This window comes from Cucurbita pepo, chromosome 20 (genome assembly GCF_057944985.1).
Source record: "Cucurbita pepo subsp. pepo isolate OVF chromosome 20, ASM5794498v1, whole genome shotgun sequence".
Lineage (NCBI taxonomy): Eukaryota > Viridiplantae > Streptophyta > Magnoliopsida > Cucurbitales > Cucurbitaceae > Cucurbita > Cucurbita pepo.
In genome coordinates, this window is record NC_141817.1 from 10,713,680 (window position 1) to 10,739,387 (window position 25,708).

The window sequence follows — 25,708 nt, forward strand, 5'->3', positions numbered from 1 at the left end:
ATGAAGCCAAGACAACTGGGTTTCTATATGATAAGTTTTATCCTGAAAGAACATTCTTGACTCGTCTAATATGAAGCCTTAAGAAATTCGAATAGCAACTATTTCATTAGTGAGTTTGCAAGATGTGAATCTGCGAAGGGACAGTTTATTAAACTGGATGTTGTAACATCAAAGAGGGGTTGTTGGAGATAAGTTCCAAGGAAAGATTTGGTTTCTGATGACTTAGCCAAATGGAGTCTAGCGGGTCAACATCAGTTGGTTAAGTCACGGAAAAGCTTCTCACCTTATGCTTTCTATGTGGCCATTGAATAGAAGTGAGTTTTGTAATGGTCCAATTGTTCCAATGTTTTTGGTTATTCTGATATTCAAATTGCTTATTTGAAGGCTTTGGTTTATTTACACGTTTTAAGAATACAACTTCAGTCCTAAATTCTAGTTCTTGCTCTTCACTTGTTTTCTCTGTTGTTTATTTGAGAACATACATTGCTCTAGTAAATTCAACTCCGAGGATTAGGAGAACTACCAAGGAACATATATAGCTTTTTACGGCTGGGAGGATTACCGAGTACATATATACAATATATCTAAATGCATGGATACAAATACAGAGACAAATAGTACACTCATTTAGATATATACAGCAGCTAACAAGAAATTCTTGCAAATAGGACAACTTGCTAGCTTCTACACCGTCATTTCTAGGTTACTGAATATAACAGCCCAAGCCCACCGCTAGCAGATATTTTCCTCTTTGGGTTTTCCCCTTCGGGCTTCCCCTCAAGGTTTTTAAAAAGCGTCTGCAAGGGAGAGGTTTCCACACCCTTATAAAGAATATTTCATTCTCCTCTCCAAACGATGTGAGATATCACAATCCACCCACTTTAGGCCCAGCGTCCTCGCGAACACTCGTTCCCCTCTGCAATTGATGTGGGATCTCACAATCTACCCCCCTTCGAGGCTCAACGTCCTAGCTGACACACCACCTAGTGTCTGCCTCTAATACCATTTGTAACAGCCCAAGTCCACCACTAGCAAATATTATCCTCTTTGGGATTCCCCTCAAGGTTTTTAGAACGCGTCTACAAGGGAAAGGTTTCCACACCCTTATAAAGAATGTTTCGTTCTCCTCTCCAAACGATGTGAGATCTCACAATCCAACCTCTTCGGGGCCTAGGGTCCTCGCTAACACTCATTCCCCTCTCCAATCGATGTGGGATCTCACAATCCATCCCCTTTCGGGGCCCAGCGTCCTCGCTGGCACACCACCCAGTGTCTGGCATTGTAACAATTCAAGCCCACCGCTAGTAAATTTTTTCCTCTTTGGGCTTTCCCTCAAGGTTTTTAAAACGCATCTATTAGGGAGAAGTTTCCACACCCTTATAAAGAATGTTTCATTCTCCTCTCCAAACGATGTGAGATCTCACAATCCACCCCCCTTCAGGGCCAGCGTCCTCGCTGACACTTGTTCCCCTCTCCAATCGAGGTGGGATCTCACACTAAATATGTTGAACTCTTCTCAAACAATTTCAGAAAAATATGAAAATATAACTAGCCAAACCTCAAATCAAATGTAGCACTAGTTTTTTACCAAATGATACAAAATATTAATGAGGCCATTGTCAGATAAGCTCTGGAAGGAAATAACTAAATACCATACATTGATGATTAGTACACTAAAGTAAGATGCTATCAGGAGAAATAATCCTTGCATATAAGATTTTCAAACTTTTCATCAAGAAAATAACTAATTCAACGTGATGACGTTAGCATGAGATCTAAGCATGATATATGCTACCATGAAAGCCAACGTTCCTTTTACAAGAGCATAATCGAATCATAGTATTAAACAGGCCGGTGTAATAATTGAGCGGAGGAGGGGGGGGAAGGGAAGGCACCATGAGATGATTTAATTCAAATTTCTATCCTGGCAGGATAAACAATAATGCATTTCATTCATACAACGTTCACTTTTCAAACCTAAATCAAGCTCAGATGTAAAATTTGAAATTCAACCGTAAATGCTTATGAACTATGATGGCAAGTAAACTAATAAACAAACGGAATAAACTTGTACCTAACTTTGTTTGCATATTCTACATACCCCTCTCCAAAAGTTTCAACCATCAAAGCTTCTTCTGCTTTTGCTTTCTGGCCATAGTATAGTGAGCAAACTGCTACTATGAAAAGCAGGCTACCAGGTGCGCGAAGGGCAGCGCAGTAAGTTGCGAAAAGGAGAATTGTGGATGCATATATAGGATGGCGAACCCACCGGTATGGTCCAAACTGCACGACAGCGGTAGGCACCACGACCTTTTCCGAGTACTTTGCAAGATACAATGAGGAATTGTAGTGAGTTAGAAGAGTTATCAGTATCAAAATCCAAATGCCCACATTGCTCCACCCGCCTGGAACTTGATGAAGCTCTGGTCCTTCAAATGCAGCAAGCCAATGTCCAACCATGATACCCACAGAGAACAGTAAGCGATGCAAATTCGGCATGTTCACATCCCATTTGGGATCATGAGGACGAACAAAGTAATCCCCATATAACCTTTTTCGAATGCTAACATTGAAGAAAAAGAAATAGTGATACACAAAGAAGAACACGAAAGGCCATCCTTCAAGGAATCCATTGAAATAGGCAGGCGGGACAAGGGTGAGCCAAGTGAATAAGGAAGTAACGATAGAAAGTTGCTCGAATATGTTGGCTTCGCCAATTAGGTGCTTTCTCAAGCAGTATAATCCGTAGGCGGCCGTCGCAAAAGCCACAATCCAGGGCCAGAACAACCAAGTCCAGCTGAAATACATCCAGAAGAAGGGATTGAAAAACAAATTCAAAGTCGATTTTACAGCTGCAATTGAAATCGCTAGCACCCCAGACCACTTAACGACATCAAAAGGGGTTGTTCGAGAAAGGGTACCTTGCAGTGAATCAAACGAGAAAAATTCGAAGGGTTTAAGAAATGGGTTCGGGGATTTTGAGCTAACTGCATCAGAAGATGAGCACTTGGGCTGGATTCTCATCGTTCTCGACAAAAACAAGGTAGGAGGCGAATTAGTAGAACCATTCGGACGAGTTATCGATGGAGAAAACCTTAGGTGAAAGGGGGAATTGAAAACCATCAAAGGGGACTTCACCTGTTTGTCGAAATGCCTGAATGGAATTTGGTGCCTATCGACCACAGATAGACCGCGGACATTGGTTGAGGAGTGAAAGCACACGGATGAGGCGGCCATTGTTGCAGAGGGAAGAAGGAAAGAGAGTTATTGGGTCATGGAAAGTTGAGCAACATCACCACTGGTTATAGAGAAGAAGAGAGTGGGAATGGCGAAGCGACTAGCAACAGCGGTGGGATAAATTGGCTATCGCACTTGGGTTCGGAAGAGTCCAAGCCCAAAACCTGAATTGAAAAGGGACAAGGGTTGAAATTGAAGACCACCTCGATTAAAAGGGGAGCAAAACATTTTAGATAAGGGTGTTAAGTGATGAGTTTTGATGGCTATGCGGTCCGTTAATAATATTTGCTAGTGGTGGACGGGCTTGATCTATTACAACTCTTGTATTGTACAGGTTGAAATTGGAGATCTCACGTCGGTTGAAAAGAGGATCGAAACATTTTCGACAAGTATGCCAGTAGCTAGTAGATTCGTTTTAAAACTGTGAGACTGATTGTTATACGTACAGGCCAAAGGTGATAATATTTGCTAGTGGTGAGTTTGGGGCTATTACAACTCTCGTATTGCACGAGTTGAATTTGGAGATCCCATATCAATTGAAGAGGGGAGCGAAACATTTCCGACAAGGGTGTTATCATACGCGTTTAAAACCATGAGGTTGACGGCTATACGCAACGGGCCAAACCTGATAATATTTGCTAGTGGTGGGCTTGAGACTGTTACAACTCTTGTACTACACGAGTTGAAATTGGAGATTTCACATCGGTTGAAAAGGGGAGCGAAACATTTCCAACAAATAGTGCTAGCATACTCGTTTTTAAATTGTGAAGCTGACAACTATACGTAACGAACCAAAGCTGACAATATTTGCTAGTGGTGGGCTTGGACTGTAACAAATGATATCAGTGCCAGAAAACGGGAGATGTGTCAGCATTGACCTAACCTACAAGAAGTGTGGATTGTGAGATCCCACATTGGTTGGAGAGGGAAACAAAACCTTCCGAATAAGGGTGTGGAAACCTAACGGACCAAAATGGACAATATTTGCTAGCCGCGAGCTTGGACTCAGGTGTGACCTACCTGAACTATAGTCAATCTTTAATTTAACCCTCTTTTATTTTTTCATTAAAAAAATATTTTTAGTTCACATCTTTTTTTTAATTTTATTTTATTCTAGTCCGTATACTTTTAAATATATAATTATTTTTTAAAAATTAATAATCATAAGTACAATAACACATATTTTTAAAAATCGTAAAAAAATATTAATAAATAATTTTGTTCGTCAGAAAAAACTATCCAATAAAATAATCCGTCGAATATTTTTAAAATATATTTTTAAGAATAGTTTTTTTTTAACAAAATTGATTTTTTTTTGGTAATATCACATGAATATTTAAGAAGAACTCGCAATAAAATATATTTTTAATTACAATTTGTGAATAATTAATTAAAAGTCAACTTAAGTGATGAAATATCAATTTGTTGTCACATCCTTACTCTATTAACTAAACAAAAATTCTCTATTTAAATATATATATTTTTAAATTTTGATCTAAATTCAATAAATTTGAATTTGACCTTAGTTTTATGGGTCACATGACTTATTAAAATAGGTCGTCACTAATATTATAAATACAAAAAAAAAAAACATTTAAAAAAAGTAAAAGAAAAGAAAAAACATGTTTTTCATAATAAAAAAAACCATATTACAGACTTAGGATAAAATGTTTGACATGCTACATTAATAAAATATCTGTTTTTTTTAACTAAAAAATACCCATAAAATTGTTAATATTTATTTATTTATTTATTTTCTACGTTATCTCTCCGTCCGTACTGTAAGGCCCAAACTCGTCGCCGCCGTTTGTGCGGCCGTCAACAATATTCCGTCCAACTTAACGGGCGTCAACAAAATTCGTTTAAGTTTTTGTTAGGGAAATTAAATAATTGTATTTAAATAGGAAATATTATCAGACTTTCTTATTAAAGTATTTTTAATAATTTTATTACATTATTTAACTTTAAAGAAATTATTAAAATAATTTTAACTAATTAAATTTTCATTCATCTCCCTTAAATTTTTTTGTTTTTAAATTTATTTCATAAATAAATCTTAATAATTATATTCAAATAAATGATTTTAGTAAAATTATTTAAATTTTAATTGTAATATTAAATACAACTTATATTTTAAAATTTTAAATAAATTATATTAAAGTGAAATAAATTATATTAAATTATATTAAATTATTGATAAAAAAATTTAAAAATGTATGTATAAAATAATTATTAATTATAGTTTATTATTAATAATTATTATTATAATTTAAATCAATATTATAATTCACCATATAAATACATCTAATTGGAAAAATAATTACCTTCCCAAAACGCCCCTTAATTCTTATTAAAATATTAAATTAAAAAGGAAAAATTCAAAAGTCGGTGTAACAATATAAATCCGGGTAATGACTTAACTACCCTAAAAGATCTCGCCCGCTTTGCTTACATGTAACCTCCCAGCGAATCACGCGCGGTTTAAGGATCGTAAAGGGAAGGGTATTTCCGTAATTTCGCAGAATCAAATGGAACTCTCATAACCACGTCACTACTTCGAGTTCTAATCATGCAGTCACGATATTACTGGTCGGTGACACAAGGAAGGACACGTGGAGCGAAGTGAAAGCGAGTAGAGGGAAAAGTGTAAGTAAGAGCGAGTGGGAATTGAGGGGAAGATATTTGGCGGATCAAAAATATCTGGGTAAGTCGTCCACGTTGGCAAAGGGAATAGGCCGATCTGGAAGCGGATATTGCACTTTTTTGGCCTTTCCCGTAAATAAAAAAAATTAAAATTAAAATTATTAATTTTCCTCTGGAAATATCTAAAAACGAATTGGTTTTCTTCTTCGTTGCTTCGATTTCTTCTTCGATTTCGTTCTTGTTGCTTCTTTTCTTGGGCTCTCTCGCCGGAATTTTCTCGACGGCGATCGTAACTGCCGCTAATTCGAATCCCTAAACTCTCGGAGGAATTAGGTTTTTATTGTTTGGTTTTGATTTAGTCTTGCTCTTGAGTTGAAAAGAGGAACCAGCCCTAGGTTTTGGAGTGGAGGATGGGACCGGAGGTGAAGGTCGGCGATGATAGCGGTGGTGGTGACGATGAAAACGGTGCTCATGAGGGGCGGGTACTTGAGTGGGAGGTAGGTTTGCCAGAAGCCGACGATCTAACTCCTCTGTCTCAGATGTTGATACCGCCGGAGCTTGCATCGGCATTTAGTATATCGACAGGGCCGTGTCGGACGTTGATGGATGTTAATCGAGCATCGCAGGATACGCTATCGAATCTTCGTGGATTTCAATCGCATGCGTTTTCGTCGAATAATTTCAAGTCGTTTAATGATGACCAGACTCGGGATCATGATACGATGGTGGTTGAAGGAGATGAGACGACGGAGAGAGATGCGGGTTCGGATTCTAGGAAATTGAGGAAGGTTGATTGTGTGGAGGAGGCTGATTCTGCTCTTCGGATGGATAACTCGATGGATGATCCGTCCGCTCGGGCCTCGAAGAGACCGAGGCTTGTTTGGACGCCGCAATTACACAAGCGATTTGTGGATGTTGTTGCTCGTCTTGGAATTAAGAACGCGGTTCCTAAAACTATTATGCAGTTGATGAACGTGGAGGGATTGACTCGGGAGAATGTTGCGAGCCATCTTCAGAAATACAGGCTTTACTTGAAGAGGATGCAGGGCTCTTCCCACGAGGGCCCGTCGTCGCCGGATCGGATTTTCGCGTCCACGCCTGTACCGCAGACCTTGCACGAGTCTGCCAGCAGTGGGCATGCCAGTGGAAATGGGCATTTGCCAGTTCCGACTCCGATGCCGTATGGACCGCCGATGATGCCCATGCCCATGCTTGGCATGGCAGTGTCTGGTCATGCTCACAGTTATATGGGTATGCCTGTCGCTCACCCGGGAAGCGCACAGGGATACCATAGCTTTGAAACGCATCCTTACAATATGATGCATCAGAGAGATTGGTCGGGGAACAAATACGGCTCGATCGTGCCTTACCCTCATCCGCATATACCTCCTAGTAGTAATGATAAGTGAATTCCGCAGATTTTCAGGTTGGCTGCTTGATCTTACTGAGTTTTTCCTATACCTTGTTAATGAGTGATATAATTATGTTTTACTGGAGCGATAGTACGGCTTTGGTATCTGGGAATTATTTCATATTATCGATTTAATAGAATTCATTTTACTTTGGCAGCATTGTTAGGAATCTATCCCAATAATATTTGTCCTAAATCTGTTCTTCATTGTTTCTAAAACTGGATTCTGCAAGTGCTGCTTGTGTCTCTAACGAACGGTGTTAAGAATCACGAACCTCCACAATAGTATGATATTACCACTTTGAGTATATGCTCTCATGACTTTTCTTTTAGTTTCCCAAAAGGCCTCATACAAATAGAGATCGTATTACTTACTTATAAACCTATGATGAACCCCAAAATGCCTCATACCACGAGTCGGGATTTGGAGAGGATGGTGTGTTAGTCAGTGGACTTCTCGAACTTTAACAACAAATTCTGCTTCAGACACGTGAAATGGTGAACCCCATATAAAATTAAGCTTTGTAAAGCAGTATTATTGAGTTTGTTGAAACTTGAAAGCTTTCTTTTTGTCTAAATATATTTAGTAAGACAATAATTTATGGCTTGTTCATGGCTTTTAGGGGCTACTCTGACTTTGTTTTAAGAACTGTTCCCAGTAACTGTAGTTAAATGACTAGTAAGAAGTAAGAACAAGTTTATTTTGTATTTATGATTTTGGATGGAAGAACATCAGTTAGTTAATCTAAGAAACTGGACATCTGTTACTATGAGTTAACTAAAAAGAAAACATAGAAAAAGAAAAAAAAAAACTTCCAAAAAACATTTCCCATAAAGATGTCTAAACTGAGTTTTTGTTCTAATAAAGCAAAAACGTTCTTTTGGTCTCAAATGGCTTTCAAACAGCGCCTTGTTACTTTCTTTAGTTGAACCACTGCGTGATTACTTCACTCTTCAGCTTCTGATTCCTCCCTATGCGTCCTGCTCGTTTAGATAAGCTTCTTTTGTTCTTCACTGTGTAGTCTCCAATCTAAGATTTCCCTTCATCGTGGAGAAATCTAAGCGTTTAGTACGTATTTTTTGTTTGTTGGCTTCCACCTGCAAGTTGTTCTAACACAATGACCATGCTTCAACTTATGGCTTGAAATTGTTGCCAAAATTTGTACAGATATTTATTGATTTCTTTCATTTAATCTTGCTTCCTTATGTAATGGCTTCGTGGATATTTGAACTGTTCATATTATGTCCTATGCATATTCATATAGTCTCCTTCATTTTGAGTGCATGGATCCAGTGGAACTGGTTTGAATGTTAAGAAAGTTATGTTTATAAGACTAAGTTGTTATGATGCAAGGAGATGCAAGAAATTGCAACCTGCTTGACCTTATACTAAAGAGTTTTTTCTTTTACAATCTGCTGTGCTTTTAAACCAACTGCATCATTCAGGTGTGATCTAAGATGCATGACACTGTAGTTACAGGAGAGGCAAGAGATAGCCTAATCTCTCATCACATTGAAAAACTTCCCCATCACCTCTGGTGGATTATAGAAGGATCAAAGGGCACGCCGAATGATCCTTGTCAATGGAATGGATATGTGTGTTGTGATTCTCTCCTTAGGATGACATGAAAAGGTTAATTTTCCTTTGAATGAATGTCTGCTGGGTTATTCTCTTGAATTTAGGCTCAGTTTCATATGCAAAGATCTTTTATAAGTCTTTCTATTTGGTTAAATTGGTTCAACCTTGTCTACTGATTGATGACTACCTCAACTTTATGATTTGCATGCCACTTGCAGATGTCACTCTGGAAGGAAAGAGCGGTGACCAGATTGATCATACGCACATGAGCAACATGTACTTAAACATTTCATGCAATTATATTGTTGTGTTGTCCATCAGTAAGTCAACAATTCCCCCATTATTATATACCTTTGAGATATTATTAAGATTGTGATTTTCATTTTCATAACTCACATGAACTTGAGTCATAAGGTCTAGTGGATCGTAACAACTAAACCCACTGTTATTGTTCTCTTTGGACTTTCCCTTCAAACGCTTCTTCACAAGGCTTTAGAACCCATCTACTAGGAGTAGGTTTCCATGGAATGTTTCGTTCTCCTATTTAACCGATGTAGGATCTCATAGTATTCTAGTGATAAGCTCTAGTGGATCTACTTGTAACAACTAAACCCACCGCTATTGTTGTCTTTGGACTTTCCCTTCAAATGCTTCTTCACAAGATTTTAGAACCCATCTACTAGGAGTAGGTTTCCATGGAATGTTTCGTTCTCCTATTTAACCGATGTAGGATCTCATAGTATTCTAGTGATAAGCTCTAGTGGATCTACTTGTAACAACTAAACCCACCGCTATTGTTGTCTTTGGACTTTCCCTTCAAATGCTTCTTCACAAGATTTTAGAACCCATCTACTAGGAGTAGGTTTCCATGGAATGTTTCGTTCTCCTATTTAACCGATGTAGGATCTCATAGTATTCTAGTGATTTCTCTCCGTCTCTAGACTAATAATAACTGCTGTGAAACTTGGTGATTATACAAGCTCAGTCGCTCCAATAAAAAGTATTTGCTTCAATCTTTCATCTTCAGAACTTTGGATTCAACTTCTCAACAAAATCATGTCGTAATAGAAAAGGTTACCATTAATAGACGTGAATGAGGTCCGTCTTATTCCTTATAGACTGTTTCTTTTGGTGCTGGTTTCACTTCTGTTTACAATTTAACTACTCATGACAAGCAGCTGTATGTTGGGTCTACCTTGGTTTATAGAGATTAGTCCTCGATCATATTTTCGGGTGGGCGGAGACTTTTGGCTACATGGCTCCTCTGCATAATCCAGGGATGGTTCTTGTAACAGCCCAAGATCACCGCTAGCAAGTATTGTTCTATTTGGCCATTACGTACCACCATCAGTCTCACGGTTTTAAAACGCATCTCTGGGCGTTTTCCACCCCCTTATAAGCATTAATTTGTTTCCTTCTCCAACCAATGGTTTTAAAACGCGTTCGTAAGGAAACGTTTGTTTGGAAGAGGTTTGGTTTTCATACCCTTATAAGCAATGATTCGTTTCCCTCTCTAACTAATGGTTTTAAAACGCGTTTGTAAGGAGGTTTTTACACGCTTGTAAGCAATGTTTCATTCCTCTCTCCAACCAAGGGTTTTAAAACGCATGTAAAACATCTTTATAAGCAATGCTTTATATTCAGTAGCTAATTCTTGTCAAAATTTTATTGACAAAATCGACCTCAATTCTCCTCTTTGTCGTGAAGAGCTTGCAATCATTGTGCTAATCCTATTATACAGAAAAAAGTAGCTATCATGTGCTTTTCTAACGAAGCATAGAGTCCTACGGTTAACAAGGTTATCAAATGAATTGTAATGACAGTTGAAATGACCGAAAAATATATATGAGTTAATATATGCTCTAAAGTTGAAAATATCATTAAAAAAATTTTAAAAAGGTCTCTCAATTCAATTATAAATTGAATTAACATCGGGGACGTGAATTAATTATATTATAGAACTTGTTTTATAATATAAAATGGCATGGCGAGTTTTGAATTTTAACTGAATGAAGAGAATTTTAACTGAATGAAGAGCATAACTCGAGTGGGTAAAACACTCGTTATCATGTTAAAAGTTAATAGTTCGATTCTCTATTACAATTATTGAATCGTTGAGCATTGCTTGTGCCATTGCATAAGAGAAGAATATATAATCATTATCATATCATCCTATCATTTTCATAACCTTAGCCGGTAGTTTATCTTATGGCCACATATAATAACACAGAAGTTTAAGATTTAGTCTCGTAATTTTTTAAATGTGTTTAAAAGGCCTCTAAACGCGTTTAGATCATTAATTTGTATGGAAGTTTTGTGGACAAATAAAATTTAAACCTATCTGAATTTTGAATGATATATGGGTAATTTTGATCTTTTCGTGTCTAATATGATTTTATTAAACGTTCAACGTCCCATTAAACTCAATTTTCAATCCATCGGATAATCATGAAGGTTCAATAACTCTGAAATCTGAACCTATTTACGGGTGATATTAGTCCAGTGGAGGGTTACGAGAATCTTCTTTGAATAGGGAAACTGCTTTACCGAGTGAAACAATAGTGAAACCCGAGTGAAAGAAGTCAGAACGTAGATTAAAAGCTATCCCATCCCGATTTATATTATTGTTCAAGCAGAGCAATACACAATTAAACCCAAAGCAAAAAAAGTTAACCTAGCATGGATGATTTACTTTCATCTCTTTGAGCTATTTTTACCAGAATCAAAGAGGTAACAAAGTAAAAAAGATAAAAACTTGATTCCAAAATTCTCATCCCACAACCTATAGGAACCGGCTATACTAACTAAAAATGGAATAAAATTTTAAAACTATCTCAAAACCTCTCCCCGAAACGGAAAAACAACGCACCCGTGCCCGAGTTATTGTCGACAGCATACTCGACCCGAACAAGGCCTACCTTGACACCAGCACCATATGACGAACCATGCCCCATTCGCCTATATACCTCGGTCGGGTTTCCCTTCACATCCTTCGAACTTCCAAGATCGTTCCCGTGTTCAGCAAATGCATATACATGTGTGCCTTTAACCGGGATTCGTAGCTCAGTTGCAAGCTGAATGAAAGCAATAGGAGCTAGAAATTAGAATGCTGCTCCAAATTCATGTTAAGAGTCGATTAACATTCTCGTGGACGTTCGAGATTTACCTCGAGGATGTTTCGTGCTGCACCGAGCTCACCCATATTGTAACCCCTCACAGAATAGGGCCCTCCAAGGGTAAAGGCATCATAACTTGGAAGGTCTCCTACACAGCCACCATAATGGCCATGGAGGACAAGCACAGGAGGAGGAGGTTTCCCAGCGCCTTCCTCGACCTGCTTCAGCTGTAAAAACCGTGTCAATGTAAGCTGGTGACGGTTGAAGAACGGAAATTTGCTGCCAACTCCGAGGCCTTGGTCTACCTGTAATATACACGAGGTATTCAACAATCAGCCACAGACAAAAGCTGTTCTACTCCCTTTTCGATGTCGCTTAATCAGTGTTCTTTCTACCCATTATTAGTATGTAAACGACGCAAACAGTCGGTTCAACGAAACAATGAAAGGGTAACAAACACGACACGATGCAAATATTAAGAAAGACTTGCACCTGAAATACGTTCCTCTCGCCAACTATAGAGCCATTGACGAATTTCGTATTATCCCGCGTTATGTTCGCTTGTAAAAATGCCATCCAATCGGCACCAGTCCCGCTCAGAGTCGTGGGTGGTCCATCGGCACTAATACCTCCACCAAGCAACGCCCTCTGACCATTCGAACAGATATTACTACTTTCGTCTCGTGTGATTACCTCCTCCATTACAAGCCCGTACGTAAATTTGCTTTGGCGGGTGAAATTCTATTCAACAAATGGCAACAACATTAGAAACATTGTTTCCAAAATATGCTATAAAACGAGATAAGCACCTCGGTAATATTAGCTTTAACACCAGCTCGATCGACCCATATCGGTGGAACTTCATCTGCCCCTGGTCCACCAGTGAAGACAGGACTCAGTTTTCGGCTGTTGAAGCAACTAACTCGAAGTGTTCGATTACGTGGGTTATAGACACCATCGAAATATGGATGCACGTACTCGAGCTTAAACGAAAGGTCATCCTGAGGAGATTTCATCGTTCAAAAGTGTTTGGGACAAATAGCCAGAAGCAGTGAAAGAGAAAACTAAACAATAATACTGATTGAACTACCTGGGGATTGAAAAAATTACTTGTTGTTATAGTACCAAGAATCGATCGATTCAACCCTTTGATATTTCGATGTTCGAAAGTAACCGTTCCACCGGGCTGCAGTGAAGCCTAAGAACACAAATCCCAGAAACATGTTCGATCGTAATTCGAATCTAAACGGTGGTAAAAAGTAAAGAACATAGCGTAACAAGGCATAACGTACCAAAGTGGGACGTCCACCACGCCCAGGAACAATGCTCCATTCTGAACTGACTTCAGCGGTTTTTTGGTCGAGTTCTTTAAGTTTAATTTCGACGATAATCCCTCCTTCGCTCTTCTCGTCGGGTCGTGGATTCACTTCAATATTGGAAAACAAAGCAAGCGAGTTGATGTTCCTCAGAGCTTGCTTTCCTGCTTCTATGTTAAAAACATGGCCCGGGCGAAGCTGTGACACGATTCAAAATTTTGAACACATAAGAATGCCTAGCCACCCAACAAAGTTACAATTGTGACTCTATGAGACCCTCCCGTTAACACCGTTACCTAAATGGTAAATGACGATGTGACGTGCTTATCGGATATATATCGAACCATTTGAAACAATGAGATGAAGAACAATAGACAACTAAACAAAATAAATAGAGTGACGGTTTTAAAAAGGATGATATATATGCCACATTTTTTTTTGGTCCAATTTTCGATTTCCCTTCTATGTTGTGTTGATACAATTAACGTTTCCATGTACGATAACTGTAACGACATAAGTCCACCACTAATAGATATTGTCCTCTTTTGGCTTCCCCTCAAGTTTTAAAACGTGTCTGCGAGGGAGAGGTTTCCACACTCTTATAAAGAATGTTTCGTTCTCCTCCCCAACCGACGTGGGATCTCACAATCAACCCCCTTCAAGGCCCAGCGTCCTCGCTGGCATTTGTTCCTTTGTGGGACCCCCCAATCCACCCCCTTCAGGACCCCGTCCTTGCTGACTCAAGCCTCATGTCCACCCCCTTCAGGACTCAGCCTTCTCGCTGGCACATCACCCAGTGTTTTTTCTCCTCCCCAACCGATGTGGGATCTCACAATTCATCCCCCTTTGGGTCCCAATGTCCTCGCTGACATTTGTTCCTTTCTCCAACCGATGTGAGACACCCCAATACACCCCCCTTTGGAGCCAATGTCCTTGCTGGCAAACCGCCTCGTGTCCACCCCCCTTCAGGGCTCAACCTTCTCGCTGGCACACCACCTCGTGTCCACCCCCTTCAAGGCTCGGTCTTCTCGCTGGCACATCACTCAGTGTTTTGCTCTCCTCCCCAACCAATGTGGGATCTCACAATCCACCCTCCTACAGGGCCCAGCGTCCTCGACGCTAGCATCTGTTCCTTTCTCCAATCGATGTCAGACCCCCAATCCACCCCCTTTGGGGCCAATGTCCTTGCTGGTACACCGCCTCACGTCCACCCTCACTTCAGGGCTCAACCTTCTCGCTGGCACATCGCCCGGTGTCTAGCTCTGATACTGTTTGTAACGGCCTAAGCCCACCACTAGCAGATATAGTCCTCTTTGGGATTCCCCTTCCAAGCTCCCCTCAAGGTTTTAAAACACGTCTACTAGGGAGAGGTTTCCACACCCTTCTAACAAATGTTTCGTTCTCCTCCCCAACCGATGTAGGATCTCACAATAACAGTGTTAACCCCATCAACTACATATCGTCATTGTTAAGATAAGAAAAACACACATGAAACTCCTTAAAGTTTATGAACTAAATGGGGCCACAAGCATCAAACTTTAGGATCAAAATTTTAATTGAACCAACAATTATTGAAACAATCAAACACCAAGTGAAGGTTATATAGGATTCTACCTGTTTGGGCAATTCCCTCCTCACCACAGGGAGTTGAGTGTTTCCCTCAACAACATTACCAAGCTTGTCTTGGAACTGAATCACCAGCTGAGTTATGTCCCCTTCCACCACCTCACAAACAACCTCTTTGGTATTCAAATTCCCAAAATTCACCACCTGAGCGCACGCATACCCTTCGTCGTGGTACCATTTCTGCACCGTGTCCCGAATCTTCTGCAAAAGCCTCGCACTCACCTTACCACGATCCCTCAACATCCTTAGCACCTCCCTCTCCACTGACTCTGGTAACAAACATGGCCTCGCCCTATCAATTCTCCTCTTGTATTCCCTCTCCTGGCTCCTAAAATACGCCATCTTCTCCTTATCCGTCATATCGGCGTCCATTTCCATCGGCTTTGACTGCTTCATCAGACCAACATTGATACATCTAAACCTATTGGCAGACTGCCAAGTACTTTCATTGAACGAAATTGTGATACCAAGAGTACCATCAGTGTTAGTTTTACCTTCTAAATCGACCTTCTCGAACATCCCACACGTCGCCAGGTTTTCAAGCTCTTTCTGAAGCTGAGCCTTGGTGTATATCCCACCAGGTCTCAATGAAACCATCTCAAAGAACGAGTCCTCGGTGCCGACGGTGGTTTTCCTCCGGCGATCAAAGAACTGAATATCAGAAACCTTATATTTCTTAAACCCACTAAGCTTATTTAGCTGCACCACAATGTTGGCAGGCAAACCATGAGAATCCCATTCCCGAGTCTGTGGCTCGTCGGCCAATGCAGCAGGGGAAAAGAATCTCCTCCAAAACCCGCCGCTCTCGTCACCGCCTCCGCCACCGCCACCGCCTCCGCCACTCCCTCCACCAAAATTCCCATCCCCATTTCCGAGAAACGAGCAGAATTTGAGAACAAGGGTAACAGAGGAGGACAGAGCAAGGGCTTTAACGATGGATTTGATGTGGGGTTTGGAAGGATTGGATTGAACGGGTTGTGGGGTTTGGGAAGAGGAAGATTGATGGCATTTCAAAGTGGGGAAATGGGGTTTGTTAGAGACGGCGATTGAGGGCGGAATCCGGCGCCGGCGGCGGGAAGCCGGTGAGTTGGGGAAATTCGTAGCAGTGGGGAGATGGGTTTGCGCCGTAAGGGCTGGCATCTTGGATCGAGAGCCAAAGAGAAGGCGATAAGAAGAAATCGGAATTTTGATTTTGTTCTTCTGCTCAATTATCTTCTGTTCTTGCTTCTCTTCTCTATATCAGCAATTTTTTTTTTTAATCTTTTTAATTTTTTTTAATTTTTTTTTTTAATTTTTGTTTTTTAAGGGCGACTTTTTCAACGTCTTTTATTATTCTAATACTAAATTATTAAAAACTTTAAATTAATAAAAATACTCTTTTTAATTTCATAAAAATTTAAAAAATAAACCATCAATAAATTAAAATACTCTTTTTAATTTTATAAAAATTTAAAAATATCTTTATTATAAAAAAAATTAAAAATTTATTACGGTCAATGTATAGACGAAAATCGTCTACAAATACTCATAAATTATCTATAAATTTTTTAATATTATTTTTAAAAATTTATAAGTAATTTTGAAACGGAGTAATAATATTTTAAAATTTTAAAATTTTAAAAAAAATTAAGAAAATCCAAATATATTTTTTTTAAAATAATATATATTAATTAGTTTAAAAGTATTTAAGTATTTTTGAAATAAAAGTAAAATTTAATGATATTTTTAATAATTTAATTAAAATATTGAATTATTACAAATTTAAAAGCAGGAAGAACCAAAGAGCTTTAAAAGCCTTTAAAAATGAATTTTAAGATGATACAAATAATATTGCCCTAATTCCACGAGCTTGAATGAAGACGAAGATGAAAACAGTACGAAATTCCCAATTGATGTCTCAATAAATCGTATGAATCATACTTCCCAGATTAATCCAGAGTTGAGTTCAGTCCAATTCGTTTAGCCTCTGAGTCACCGGCTCTCTCTCGCCGTCGCTGCCACCGCCGGGGAGCGTTCGGAGCTTCTTCTCTCCCTCAGTTTCTCCCCAACCCATTGCTTACAACAGACCCACCTTGGTTCCCACTACAAACCCTGAAAAATGTCCGGCGGGTTTTTCCGGGTAATGATCGAAATGAACTTATAACTTAGTTTTCAGCTCGTTTCTTGGTTCTTTGTTTAATCCCAAACGAATCAGCGTGTTTCTGAAGCCATGTGTTCTTGGCTGGGCGAGTGTTTAGGGGTTTGGGTCTTGATTGGACAAGTTCTTTTTAGTAGCTTTCATTATCATTGTGAAGTTGAAGAACTTCCCAACTTATTGTTCTTGTTTATAAATTGTTCTTTCTCTTGTTAGATCAGAATTATCATTTCATGATTAATTTGTCTTAATTGTGGATTTTTCCTGTATGTTCTTGGTATTTTCTTGAGGTTTTTATGGACGTTTTTTACTAGGGTACGACTGCGGACCAAGACACTCGTTTTTCAAACAAGCAAGCAAAGCTGCTGAAGTCACAGAAGTTCCCTGCTGAACTAGACCAACTGGTTCGTTGTTTTCATCTTCAAATTATTATGTTGTGGTAATTGCAATTGAGTGAAATGTTAATCCGTACTGCTATGAATGTTAAACCATTTTAAGGGTTAATTAGTAATTCTTAAGCACGAGTGATGTGTCTTAGGTTGATACGACAAAGGTGAAGATGAACGTTATCAGGCCGTGGATTGCTACGAGGGCGACTGAGCTTCTTGGGTTTGAAGATGAAGTTCTTATTAACTTCATATATGGCCTTTTGGATAGCAAGGTAATTAAAAGATTTTTACTTTAGAATTGCTATTATTACTTGAGTTCGATAATTGTAAGGTGGGATATCGAACCATCAATGCTTAAGATGGTAATAAGTACGGAGCTATTCTTGTGTTCTCTCAGATTTTCTTATTATAATTGCATTATGTGATATATGGTCTAATATGGAATCAACCCAAGAGAAAGTTTTGATACTAAATGATAAGGAATCACTATAAGGGAAGTAAGATTTAGATTACTTTGTTGATCGAATATCTCAAGGCAAGAACACTTGTTTGAGATTCGATATCACTCTACAAGCAAGATTGATCATATCGAGCTTGAATGATTCTACATGCAAACTAAACTACATAGAATTGCAAAGAAACTTAGCCATTGGCTAAAGGAAAGCACAAATGCTCCTTTTACTACATCTTTTGATAATTTTGACAACATTTTCTTCCCATCTTCCCTGAAGTTTATGTTGCATGATTGATGTCTTGGTTCATATCATGGTCGTTCCGTTATAAGGCTATTGAATGGTGGTTCGGCTCAAGACATACTACACTAGTGGCATGTGGCAGATGAATTGAGGCTGTCCCAGTTTACTAAAATGCATACTCTATAGAAATGGTTTAAGCTGTACTGTTCAATTTGCATCAATTAACTGCTTTGGTACAGGAAGTAAATGGGAAGGAAGTTCAAATACAACTCACTGGGTTCATGGAAAAGAACACTGTGAAGTTTATGAAAGAGCTTTGGACACTACTTCTAAGTGCCCAGAAGAACGCCAGTGGTGTACCTCAACAATTTTTGGATGCCAAGGAAGAAGAAATTAGGAAGAAGAAGGTTTCTAGATTTCGTTAAGTTTTATTGTACGGCTAGTAGTTACGTGGATTGCTCGGTGTCTTTCAATTGATTAGTTCTCTTTGATTATTATAGGCAGAGACAGATTTTCTTGCAAATGAAATTCAGAAAAAGAGAGAGAAGGAACATAAAGAAATTGAGGAGCAGAGATCAAAGAATATGGTAAGTTGTTTATTTATGTTGGAGTTGTAATTGATTGAAATTGGTTTTTGGTCATAACTTTTCTCTGTATTTCCTCTGGCATTCAGCTAGCTTCTGCAATTATTTGGGTTCATGTCCTTTACCTCGAACTACTGTAGGACGATGGGGCTGAAAAGGTGGCCGATTTTGTAATGGAGCCTACGTCAATGAATCGTTCAGAGGACGAGGAAGAGGCTGAAAAGAGTAATGGTGTTAGGGGAAGAAGCAGGTAATGACTTGTGATAAACTGATTTTCAGATTTAGTGTGATGCTTTATTTTTGTACCGGTTAAGATATGATGGAGAAGCATTTTTGTGAGATCCTGCGTCGGCTGGGGAGGAGAACGAAACATTCTTTATAAGGGTGTGGAAACCTCTCCCTAGCAGATGCGTTTTAAAACCTTGAGGGGAAGCCTAGAAGGAATTGCCCAAAGAGGACAATATCTGCTAGTGGAGCTGTTACAAATGGTATTAGAGCCAGACATCGGGTGGTGTGCCAGCAAGGACGCTGAGCTTCGAAGGGGGGTAGACATCAGGTGGTGTGCCAGCGAGGACGTTGGGCCTTGAGAGACGGGGGGAGGGGGGGGGGGGGGGGGATGGATTGTGAGATCCCACATTGGTTGGGGAGGAGAACGAAACATTCTTTATAAGTGTGTGAAAACCTATAAGTGTGTGAGAACGAAATATTTATGTGTACTATGGTGCTTTTCAGAATCTCCTAGTTGTACTAATGCTTTTGTCCTATTTTTTTTAGTGATGGACACAAGTCAAGGAGTATGTCTCGATCACCTCAACGGCTACGAGACTCCTTTTCACAAGAAAGATTATCTATTAGCCCACGTCGTAGGGACCATCGTGATTCATCCTCTCCTCGACATAGATCATCTGATTCAAGAAGGTCTAGATCTACTTCACATTGTAAATCTCTTTCTCCAGTAGTGCATCAGTTGCGGTCTCCTTCTCAACATAGTTCACCATCTCCTCATTGTAAATCACCACATCAACTATCTTCGTCTGGGCAACGTCGATCATCGTCACCTGCACAACGAAGGTCACCATCACTTGATAAGCATAATAGATCACCATCACCATCTGAGCATTGCAGGTCGCTATCACCAATTAGACACAGTCGTTTGCCTTCACCTGCTCGACATCGTAGATCACCATCTCCTGAATGGCGTCGTAGATCACCATCTCCTGAATGGCGTCGTAGATCACCATCTCCTGAATGGCATCGTAGGTCACCGTCTCCTGAATGGCGTCGTAGATCACCATCTCCTGAATGGCGTCGTAGGTCACCGTCTCCTGAATGGCGTCGTAGATCACCATCTCCTGAATGGCGTCGTAGGTCACCATCACCAAGACGATGTCGTAGGTCTCCATCACCAAGACGACGTCGTAGGTCTCCATCACCAAGACGACGTCGTAGGTCTCCATCACCAAGACGGCGTCATAGGTCTCCATCACCTGTACGACGCCGAAGGTCACTAACTCCTGTACGACGCCGAAGGTCACCAACTCCTGTACGACATCGAAGGTCACCAACTCCTGTACGACGTCGATGGTCACCATCTCCAATACGAAGTCGAAGGTCACCATCGTCGCCCCGTCATTACAGGTCACCATCTCCACACCGTCGCAAATCACCTTCCCTTGTGCGTCGTCATAGATCGCCATCTCCAGCACACTACCGGAGATCGCCCTCACCTATTAAACGCCACCCATCTCGTTCTCCAAGGCAACGCTCTATGTCACCTTCATCCTCACCAATACAGAAATGGGATAGGCCATCACCACATGATCATCACATAACACCCTCTCCTCTAGAACGTAGATCTCCATCATCTCCAGCACGTCTCAAGAGATCAAGCCTTTCTCAACATAGATCCATTTCACCATATGATCGGAGTTATTCATCAAAGGAGCGGGGAAACCGATCGCCTGTCAAAGTAAAATCTCCCAGGGTCAGAACCAGGTACTTCTCTTTTCCTGTATTAAGCTTGCATCCTGTGTGATGGTTTCTACCTACTTAGCTGCATGTTATTAATCTGTTGATCAAAACTGCTAGATGGTAAGAGTACTAGCCATCTATAGAACAGTAAATCTGCAGGCTGCTGTTGAAACTTTTTAGTTCTTGAATTTGTGAATTAATTTAACTTGATCTTTAGTGTTGAGATCCTTAGAAACTTTTACTATTTGTTTGGCTCATATGATTGTGATTTGCTTTGCTGATGGGTTTTTGTGTTGTCCCACGTTGGTTGGGGAGGAGACCAAACCACCATTTATAAGGGTGTGGAAACCTTCCTCTAGCAGACGCATTTTAAAGCCTTGAGGGGAAGCCCGAAAGGGAAAGCCCGAAAGGGAAAGCCAGCCCAAAAAGGACAATATATGCTAGCGGTGGATCTGTGTCGTTACAGTTTTATTCATCTGTTTTATGATAAGTTCAGAGTGTTAGTTTATGGACTTGCCCCTGATTCTTTGGAATTTAGAAAGAAATATCAGGAACTAAGGATCCTTGTAGAAGGGTATTCTGTTATTTTAATCGTTTATACGTGAAATTACAGGCCTGTTACTCTTGTTTTTGTTTTATATTTATTTTGTAGTGATGAAAAAAGCTACTCACGCCGAGGTAAAGCCAAGGAAACTGAGGCTCGGACTGTCGAAAATAATAATAACCGGCGCGAGGTCTCAGATTCTGATATGGAGGAAGGCTATAAGCATAAAACCAGAAGTAAGGGTAGGAAAAGGCACAGAAGATCAGACAAGAGTGACACTTCTTTAGCGAGAAGACACAGAAGATCAGACAGGCGCGACACTTCTTCGGAAGACAGCTATGATAGTGAATTGGAGAGGAAGGAGGCCCGGAGAAGGAAGGAGGAGGAGAGGAGGTGTTGGAAGGAGAAGAAGCGACAAAGACGTGAAGAGCATCGACGTAAAAAGGAAAAGCGGCGTGCTGAGAAGACGAAAGCTAAGACTTTCAGTTATGATTGCTCGGAAGAGTGTTGTCCGAGTGATAGTGCGTATGAGGCCGAGCAGAGAAGGTTAGAGGTCGAGTTGAGGAATAAGGCACTGGAAGCATTCAATGCAAGGAAAGGGAGAAGGCATAATAGATCTTCAGAATAGTCTTTTCCTTCCACATAAAAGGTATTGATAAATGGTGATTTCTTTGATGTTCATTTGAATGCAAACTCAGCACAGAGCTTGTTTTGGAGTTCTTTTAGAATGGCAGCCTTACCTTAGCTACTTACAGAAATCTTATCGAATCTTTAACTCAATGTTGCATAGACGTGTAAAAAGTTAAGTACACTAACTAAACAGACACAGGAGTACGAGAACAAATCTTAAAATTTAATCTAATTTACATTTGTAATTAAGGTTTGGTAACGGTATCTCCACATTTCGACCAATAGGGAGAGGACCCAAGAGCGGATTTCCCACTAACAGGATGACAAGAGACGACTTCCAGTAAGTGTTAGGGATGAGACGCCAGACATGAGCTTTGACGATATCATCGATATTTTTATTACATAATTTAAAAATGAATGAAATATTATAAATAAAAAAAAAAAAAAAAAAAATCTATTTGTTATATTTATAATTTTTCAAAAATATCTATCGGTATCTTACAAGCCTTGAAGAAATATCTGTTATCTAATGTTTTGAAGGTGCCCAATTTCCAGACGGTCGACATGTCGTTCGCGTTGGAATTTGGAATAGCCTGTGGCATCAAGCCGAAGCATAACGAGAAGGACGCAGACATCTGGAAGGGTCAAAATCCCAAGAGCAGCGACGGCTCAACTACGGAGCTTCCATTCAAATTCCCCATGGGATGATTGAAATTTCAAAGCCTTTCACGGAAACATAATTCTGTTCAATCCTTCCGTGATGTGGGCGCTTCGGACCCCCCAATATACCCAATACCCACCTTTGTCCCGCCGCCATTCTTCCGCTCATTCCCCTTCAAAACCCTCAATCTGCTCCGTCTCCTTAAACTCTTCAACCGCTGCAAATTCCAATAAGAATCAGTTGATTCAATCGCTGTGCAAACAGGGCAATCTAAAACAAGCCTTTTTGCTCCTCTCCCATGAATCCAATCCTACCCAACGGACGTGGGAGCTTTTAATCCTCTCCGCCGCTCGCCGGAACTCTCTTTCCGATGGCCTTGACGTCCATCGACGCCTCGTCGATGGGGGATTTGACCAAGATCCTTTCCTGGCCACCAAGCTTATCAATATGTTTTCCGAATTGGAATCTGTTGACAATGTACGTAAGGTGTTCGACAAAACGCGTAAGAGAACTATATTTGTTTGGAATGCGTTGTTTAGAGCTCTTGCGTTGGCGGGTCATGGAAAAGACGTACTGGAATTGTATGCCCAGATGAATATGATGGGAGTTCCTTCTGATAGGTTTACTTATACTTATTTGCTCAAAGCCTGTGCTGCTTCAGAGTGTTTGGTTTCATCTCTCCAGAAGGGTAAGGAAATTCATGCGCATATTTTGAGACATGGGTATGAAGCTCATGTTCATGCAATGACTACTCTGGTGGATATGTACGCAAGGTTTGGGTGTGTTTCTTATGCAGGTGCTGTGTTTGATGAAATGCCTGTGAGAAATGTGGTTTCTTGGAGTGCTATGATTGCGTGCTATGCAAAGAATGGGAAGCCATACGAAGCTTTGGAACTCTTTCGTGAGATGATGCTCAATACCCACGATACCGTGCCGAATTCCGTGACGATGGTCAGCGTACTCCAATCCTGTGCTGCTCTTTCTGCTCTGGAGCAAGGGAAGCTTATCCACGCTTACATTCTTAGGAGGGGTCTTGATTCAATCTTGCCAGTTATAAGTGCTCTTGTGACCATGTATGCAAGATGTGGTAAGCTTGAGTTAGGCCAACTAGTTTTTGACTTTATGCATAAGAGAGATGTTGTCATATGGAATTCCTTGATTTCGAGTTATGGAGTACACGGATATGGAAGAAAAGCAATCGAAATTTTCCAAGAGATGGTTGATCATGGAGTCTCACCCAGTTACATATCATTTGTAAGTGTTTTAGGTGCTTGCAGCCATGCCGGGCTTGTTGAAGAAGGGAAGGAGTTGTTTGAATCCATGGCAAAGAAACATGGTATACAGCCTGGTGAGGAGCACTATGCTTGTATGGTTGATCTTCTCGGGCGTGCGAATCGATTGGACGAAGCAGCCAAGATTGTAGAGGATCTGCGTATTGAACCAGGGCCAAAAGTATGGGGCTCTCTTCTTGGTGCCTGTAGGATTCATTGTCATGTCGAGCTAGCTGAACGAGCAAGCAAAAGGCTTTTCGAGCTCGAACCTACGAATGCCGGGAATTATGTACTTCTAGCTGATGTTTATGCAGAAGCTAACATGTGGGATGAGGTAAAGAGAGTTAGAAAACTACTTGATTCCCGCGAACTACGAAAGGTCCCGGGTAGAAGTTGGATCGAAGTACGAAGGAAGATCTATTCATTTACATCTGTTGATGAGTTTTATCCACAGGCAGAGCAGCTCCATGCCCTGTTAATGAATTTGTCAAATGAGATGAAGCAAAGAGGGTATACCCCACATACTAAAGTGGTGCTGTATGATCTTGATGAGGAAGAAAAGGAAAGGATTGTGTTGGGTCATAGCGAAAAGCTCGCAGTTGCTTTTGGACTCATCAATACAAGCAAGGGGGACACCATAAGGATATCTAAGAACTTGAGGTTATGTGAAGATTGCCATTCTTTCACAAAATTCATCTCCAAGTTTGCTGATATCGAGATTATGGTTCGAGATGTGAATCGCTTCCACCATTTCAAGGACGGAGTTTGCTCGTGTGGAGATTATTGGTAGGTTGTATACTTGCAAATCCTTGCCTTATTCTTTGTTTTTGCTAGTACCATTATGATAATCACAGGTGATGCAACAGTTCTATTGGGCAGCTACATAGACATAGTTGAACACTTTCACACACCTTGAAAATTGATTTCTTGAGGCCTGTAGTTTTATTGAGACGTCCTCTAGAGAAAATGCGAAAGAAAATGCATCATTTTGATGTGAAATTGAACCTCCCTTGGGGAAAAGCCTTCTATTTCTGCCTCCCTCTGCTCTTTCACCGTCCGGGCTACCTTTCCTGCCTATGCTATGCTCCCCCGGTGCAGGCCTACCACGCTTCGCGCCTGCAGTGTTTTTCCCATATGATCTTTGCCAGTAGTGTCATCCTCCCCATTGACTATATGAGCAGATTGCCACTCGCTATTGCGTTCTGTTAGGCTATGGATTATAGGAACAAATGTAGTTGAATGAGACCGCAGGCGGGTGCTCTAAAATGACTTTCAATCTCTCGGGCTAAAAAGAAAAAAGAATTTCCATATCACTTTTAGGGACACCCTTCTCTTCTTTGAAGTTATCCTTCTTTGACGACTCCCTCTATTTTCATTCCGGTCACGGTACATATAGAGAACGGTAAGATTCCTCTTAGAAAGACACCTTTGCGAAACCTTCCCCACCATATATGGGAGAAATCAAACCTCAAACTCCATTCATGTATGACTTATTTAAGGCGTCCTAGTAAACTAAAGCATGCATTTTTTTCCAATTAACTTTTACTTGAATATTGAATTAAACCAAAAGGTTAGTGTCCTAGGAATTGGAATAACCTTGTAATTGTAACTTTTGGTTCTTGGCTTAGGCTGTGTTCTGTTATTTGCTTGTTCTGTTATTTGCTTTTAATGAATAGGTATAGTCTCTTGTATTTTGGTAATGAAAGAAGACAATGGAATCTCCTCGATTTTAGGCTATATCGATGTGAGAAAAACCCTGTCCTCGAACAAGTGATGTACATAAATGTTCGTTGGTGGGTAAGAATAAGCGTGAGTTTGGAACGACTTTCAAGTACTTAAAAGTTGTTTACAAGTCGTTCAAAAGTCATCCCAAATGAATCTTATGAGACAGGAGGTTTCTT

General features: G+C 40.2%; 5 protein-coding genes across 11 annotated transcripts; 3 read left to right on the forward strand and 2 right to left on the reverse strand.

Moving 5' to 3' along the window:
- Positions 1-1,902: 1,902 nt before the first annotated feature.
- On the reverse strand, positions 1,903-3,416 carry LOC111784636 (protein C-terminal S-isoprenylcysteine carboxyl O-methyltransferase). Its single transcript, XM_023665271.2, has one exon. The coding sequence runs from the start codon at positions 3,235-3,237 to the stop codon at positions 2,047-2,049; it is 1,191 nt and encodes a 396-aa protein (XP_023521039.2). The 5' UTR covers positions 3,238-3,416; the 3' UTR covers positions 1,903-2,046.
- A 2,624-nt stretch (positions 3,417-6,040) lies between these two features.
- BOA (Homeodomain-like superfamily protein) lies at positions 6,041-9,265 on the forward strand. 3 transcript variants are annotated; one of them, XR_002813570.2, is made up of 3 exons: positions 6,041-7,306; positions 8,738-8,924; positions 9,089-9,265. XR_002813570.2 is itself a non-coding variant. In XM_023665287.2 (2 exons), the coding sequence occupies exon 1, from the start codon at positions 6,291-6,293 to the stop codon at positions 7,287-7,289; it is 999 nt and encodes a 332-aa protein (XP_023521055.2). In that variant the 5' UTR covers positions 6,041-6,290; the 3' UTR covers positions 7,290-7,306; positions 9,089-9,265. The 3 variants fall into 3 exon arrangements, 1 of the variants encoding a protein (XP_023521055.2); XR_002813571.2 differs by having other exon boundaries at positions 8,766-8,924; XM_023665287.2 differs by lacking the exon at positions 8,738-8,924.
- Positions 9,266-11,443: 2,178 nt separating this feature from the next.
- On the reverse strand, positions 11,444-16,148 carry LOC111784642 (protein TOC75-3, chloroplastic). The gene is made up of 7 exons (XM_023665276.2): positions 14,917-16,148; positions 13,279-13,500; positions 13,077-13,184; positions 12,796-12,987; positions 12,479-12,727; positions 12,037-12,291; positions 11,444-11,944 (listed from the first exon to the last, which is right to left on the reverse strand). Exons 1-7 carry the CDS (start codon positions 16,066-16,068, stop codon positions 11,705-11,707), a joined length of 2,418 nt encoding a protein of 805 aa, XP_023521044.2. The 5' UTR covers positions 16,069-16,148; the 3' UTR covers positions 11,444-11,704.
- Positions 16,149-16,743: 595 nt separating this feature from the next.
- Positions 16,744-22,569, forward strand: LOC111783279 (uncharacterized). Of its 5 annotated transcripts, none has more exons than XM_087120524.1 (9): positions 16,744-17,047; positions 17,377-17,466; positions 17,601-17,723; positions 18,386-18,553; positions 18,647-18,733; positions 18,871-18,980; positions 19,505-20,725; positions 21,354-21,894; positions 22,431-22,569. In XM_087120524.1, exons 1-8 carry the CDS (start codon positions 17,027-17,029, stop codon positions 21,871-21,873), a joined length of 2,340 nt encoding a protein of 779 aa, XP_086976650.1. In that variant the 5' UTR covers positions 16,744-17,026; the 3' UTR covers positions 21,874-21,894; positions 22,431-22,569. The 5 variants fall into 5 exon arrangements, with proteins under 5 accessions (XP_086976650.1, XP_086976651.1, XP_086976652.1 ...); XM_087120525.1 differs by having other exon boundaries at positions 22,416-22,547; XM_087120526.1 differs by lacking the exon at positions 22,431-22,569 and having other exon boundaries at positions 19,505-19,990; positions 20,072-20,725; positions 21,354-21,965.
- Positions 22,570-22,635: 66 nt separating this feature from the next.
- CRR2 (Tetratricopeptide repeat (TPR)-like superfamily protein) lies at positions 22,636-24,835 on the forward strand. Its single transcript, XM_023664203.2, has one exon. The coding sequence runs from the start codon at positions 22,636-22,638 to the stop codon at positions 24,595-24,597; it is 1,962 nt and encodes a 653-aa protein (XP_023519971.2). The 3' UTR covers positions 24,598-24,835.
- Positions 24,836-25,708: the final 873 nt, after the last annotated feature.

Coding starts and splice junctions, on each gene's coding strand:
- LOC111784636 (XM_023665271.2), bottom strand. CDS start 3,237: ATGGCCGCCTCATCCGTGTGCTTTCACTCCTCAACCAATGTCCGCGGT.
- LOC111784642 (XM_023665276.2), bottom strand. CDS start 16,068: ATGCCAGCCCTTACGGCGCAAACCCATCTCCCCACTGCTACGAATTTC. Junction 13,185..13,278: donor GTGGTGGACGTCCCACTTTG/GTACGTTATGCC, acceptor TTGTGTTCTTAG/GCTTCACTGCAGCCCGGTGG. Junction 11,945..12,036: donor CAGCACGAAACATCCTCGAG/GTAAATCTCGAA, acceptor GCTTTCATTCAG/CTTGCAACTGAGCTACGAAT.
- LOC111783279 (XM_087120524.1), top strand. CDS start 17,027: ATGTCCGGCGGGTTTTTCCGG. Junction 17,724..18,385: donor ATGGCCTTTTGGATAGCAAG/GTAATTAAAAGA, acceptor GCTTTGGTACAG/GAAGTAAATGGGAAGGAAGT. Junction 18,554..18,646: donor AAGAAATTAGGAAGAAGAAG/GTTTCTAGATTT, acceptor TGATTATTATAG/GCAGAGACAGATTTTCTTGC.
- CRR2 (XM_023664203.2), top strand. CDS start 22,636: ATGTGGGCGCTTCGGACCCCCCAATATACCCAATACCCACCTTTGTCC.
- BOA (XM_023665287.2), top strand. CDS start 6,291: ATGGGACCGGAGGTGAAGGTCGGCGATGATAGCGGTGGTGGTGACGAT.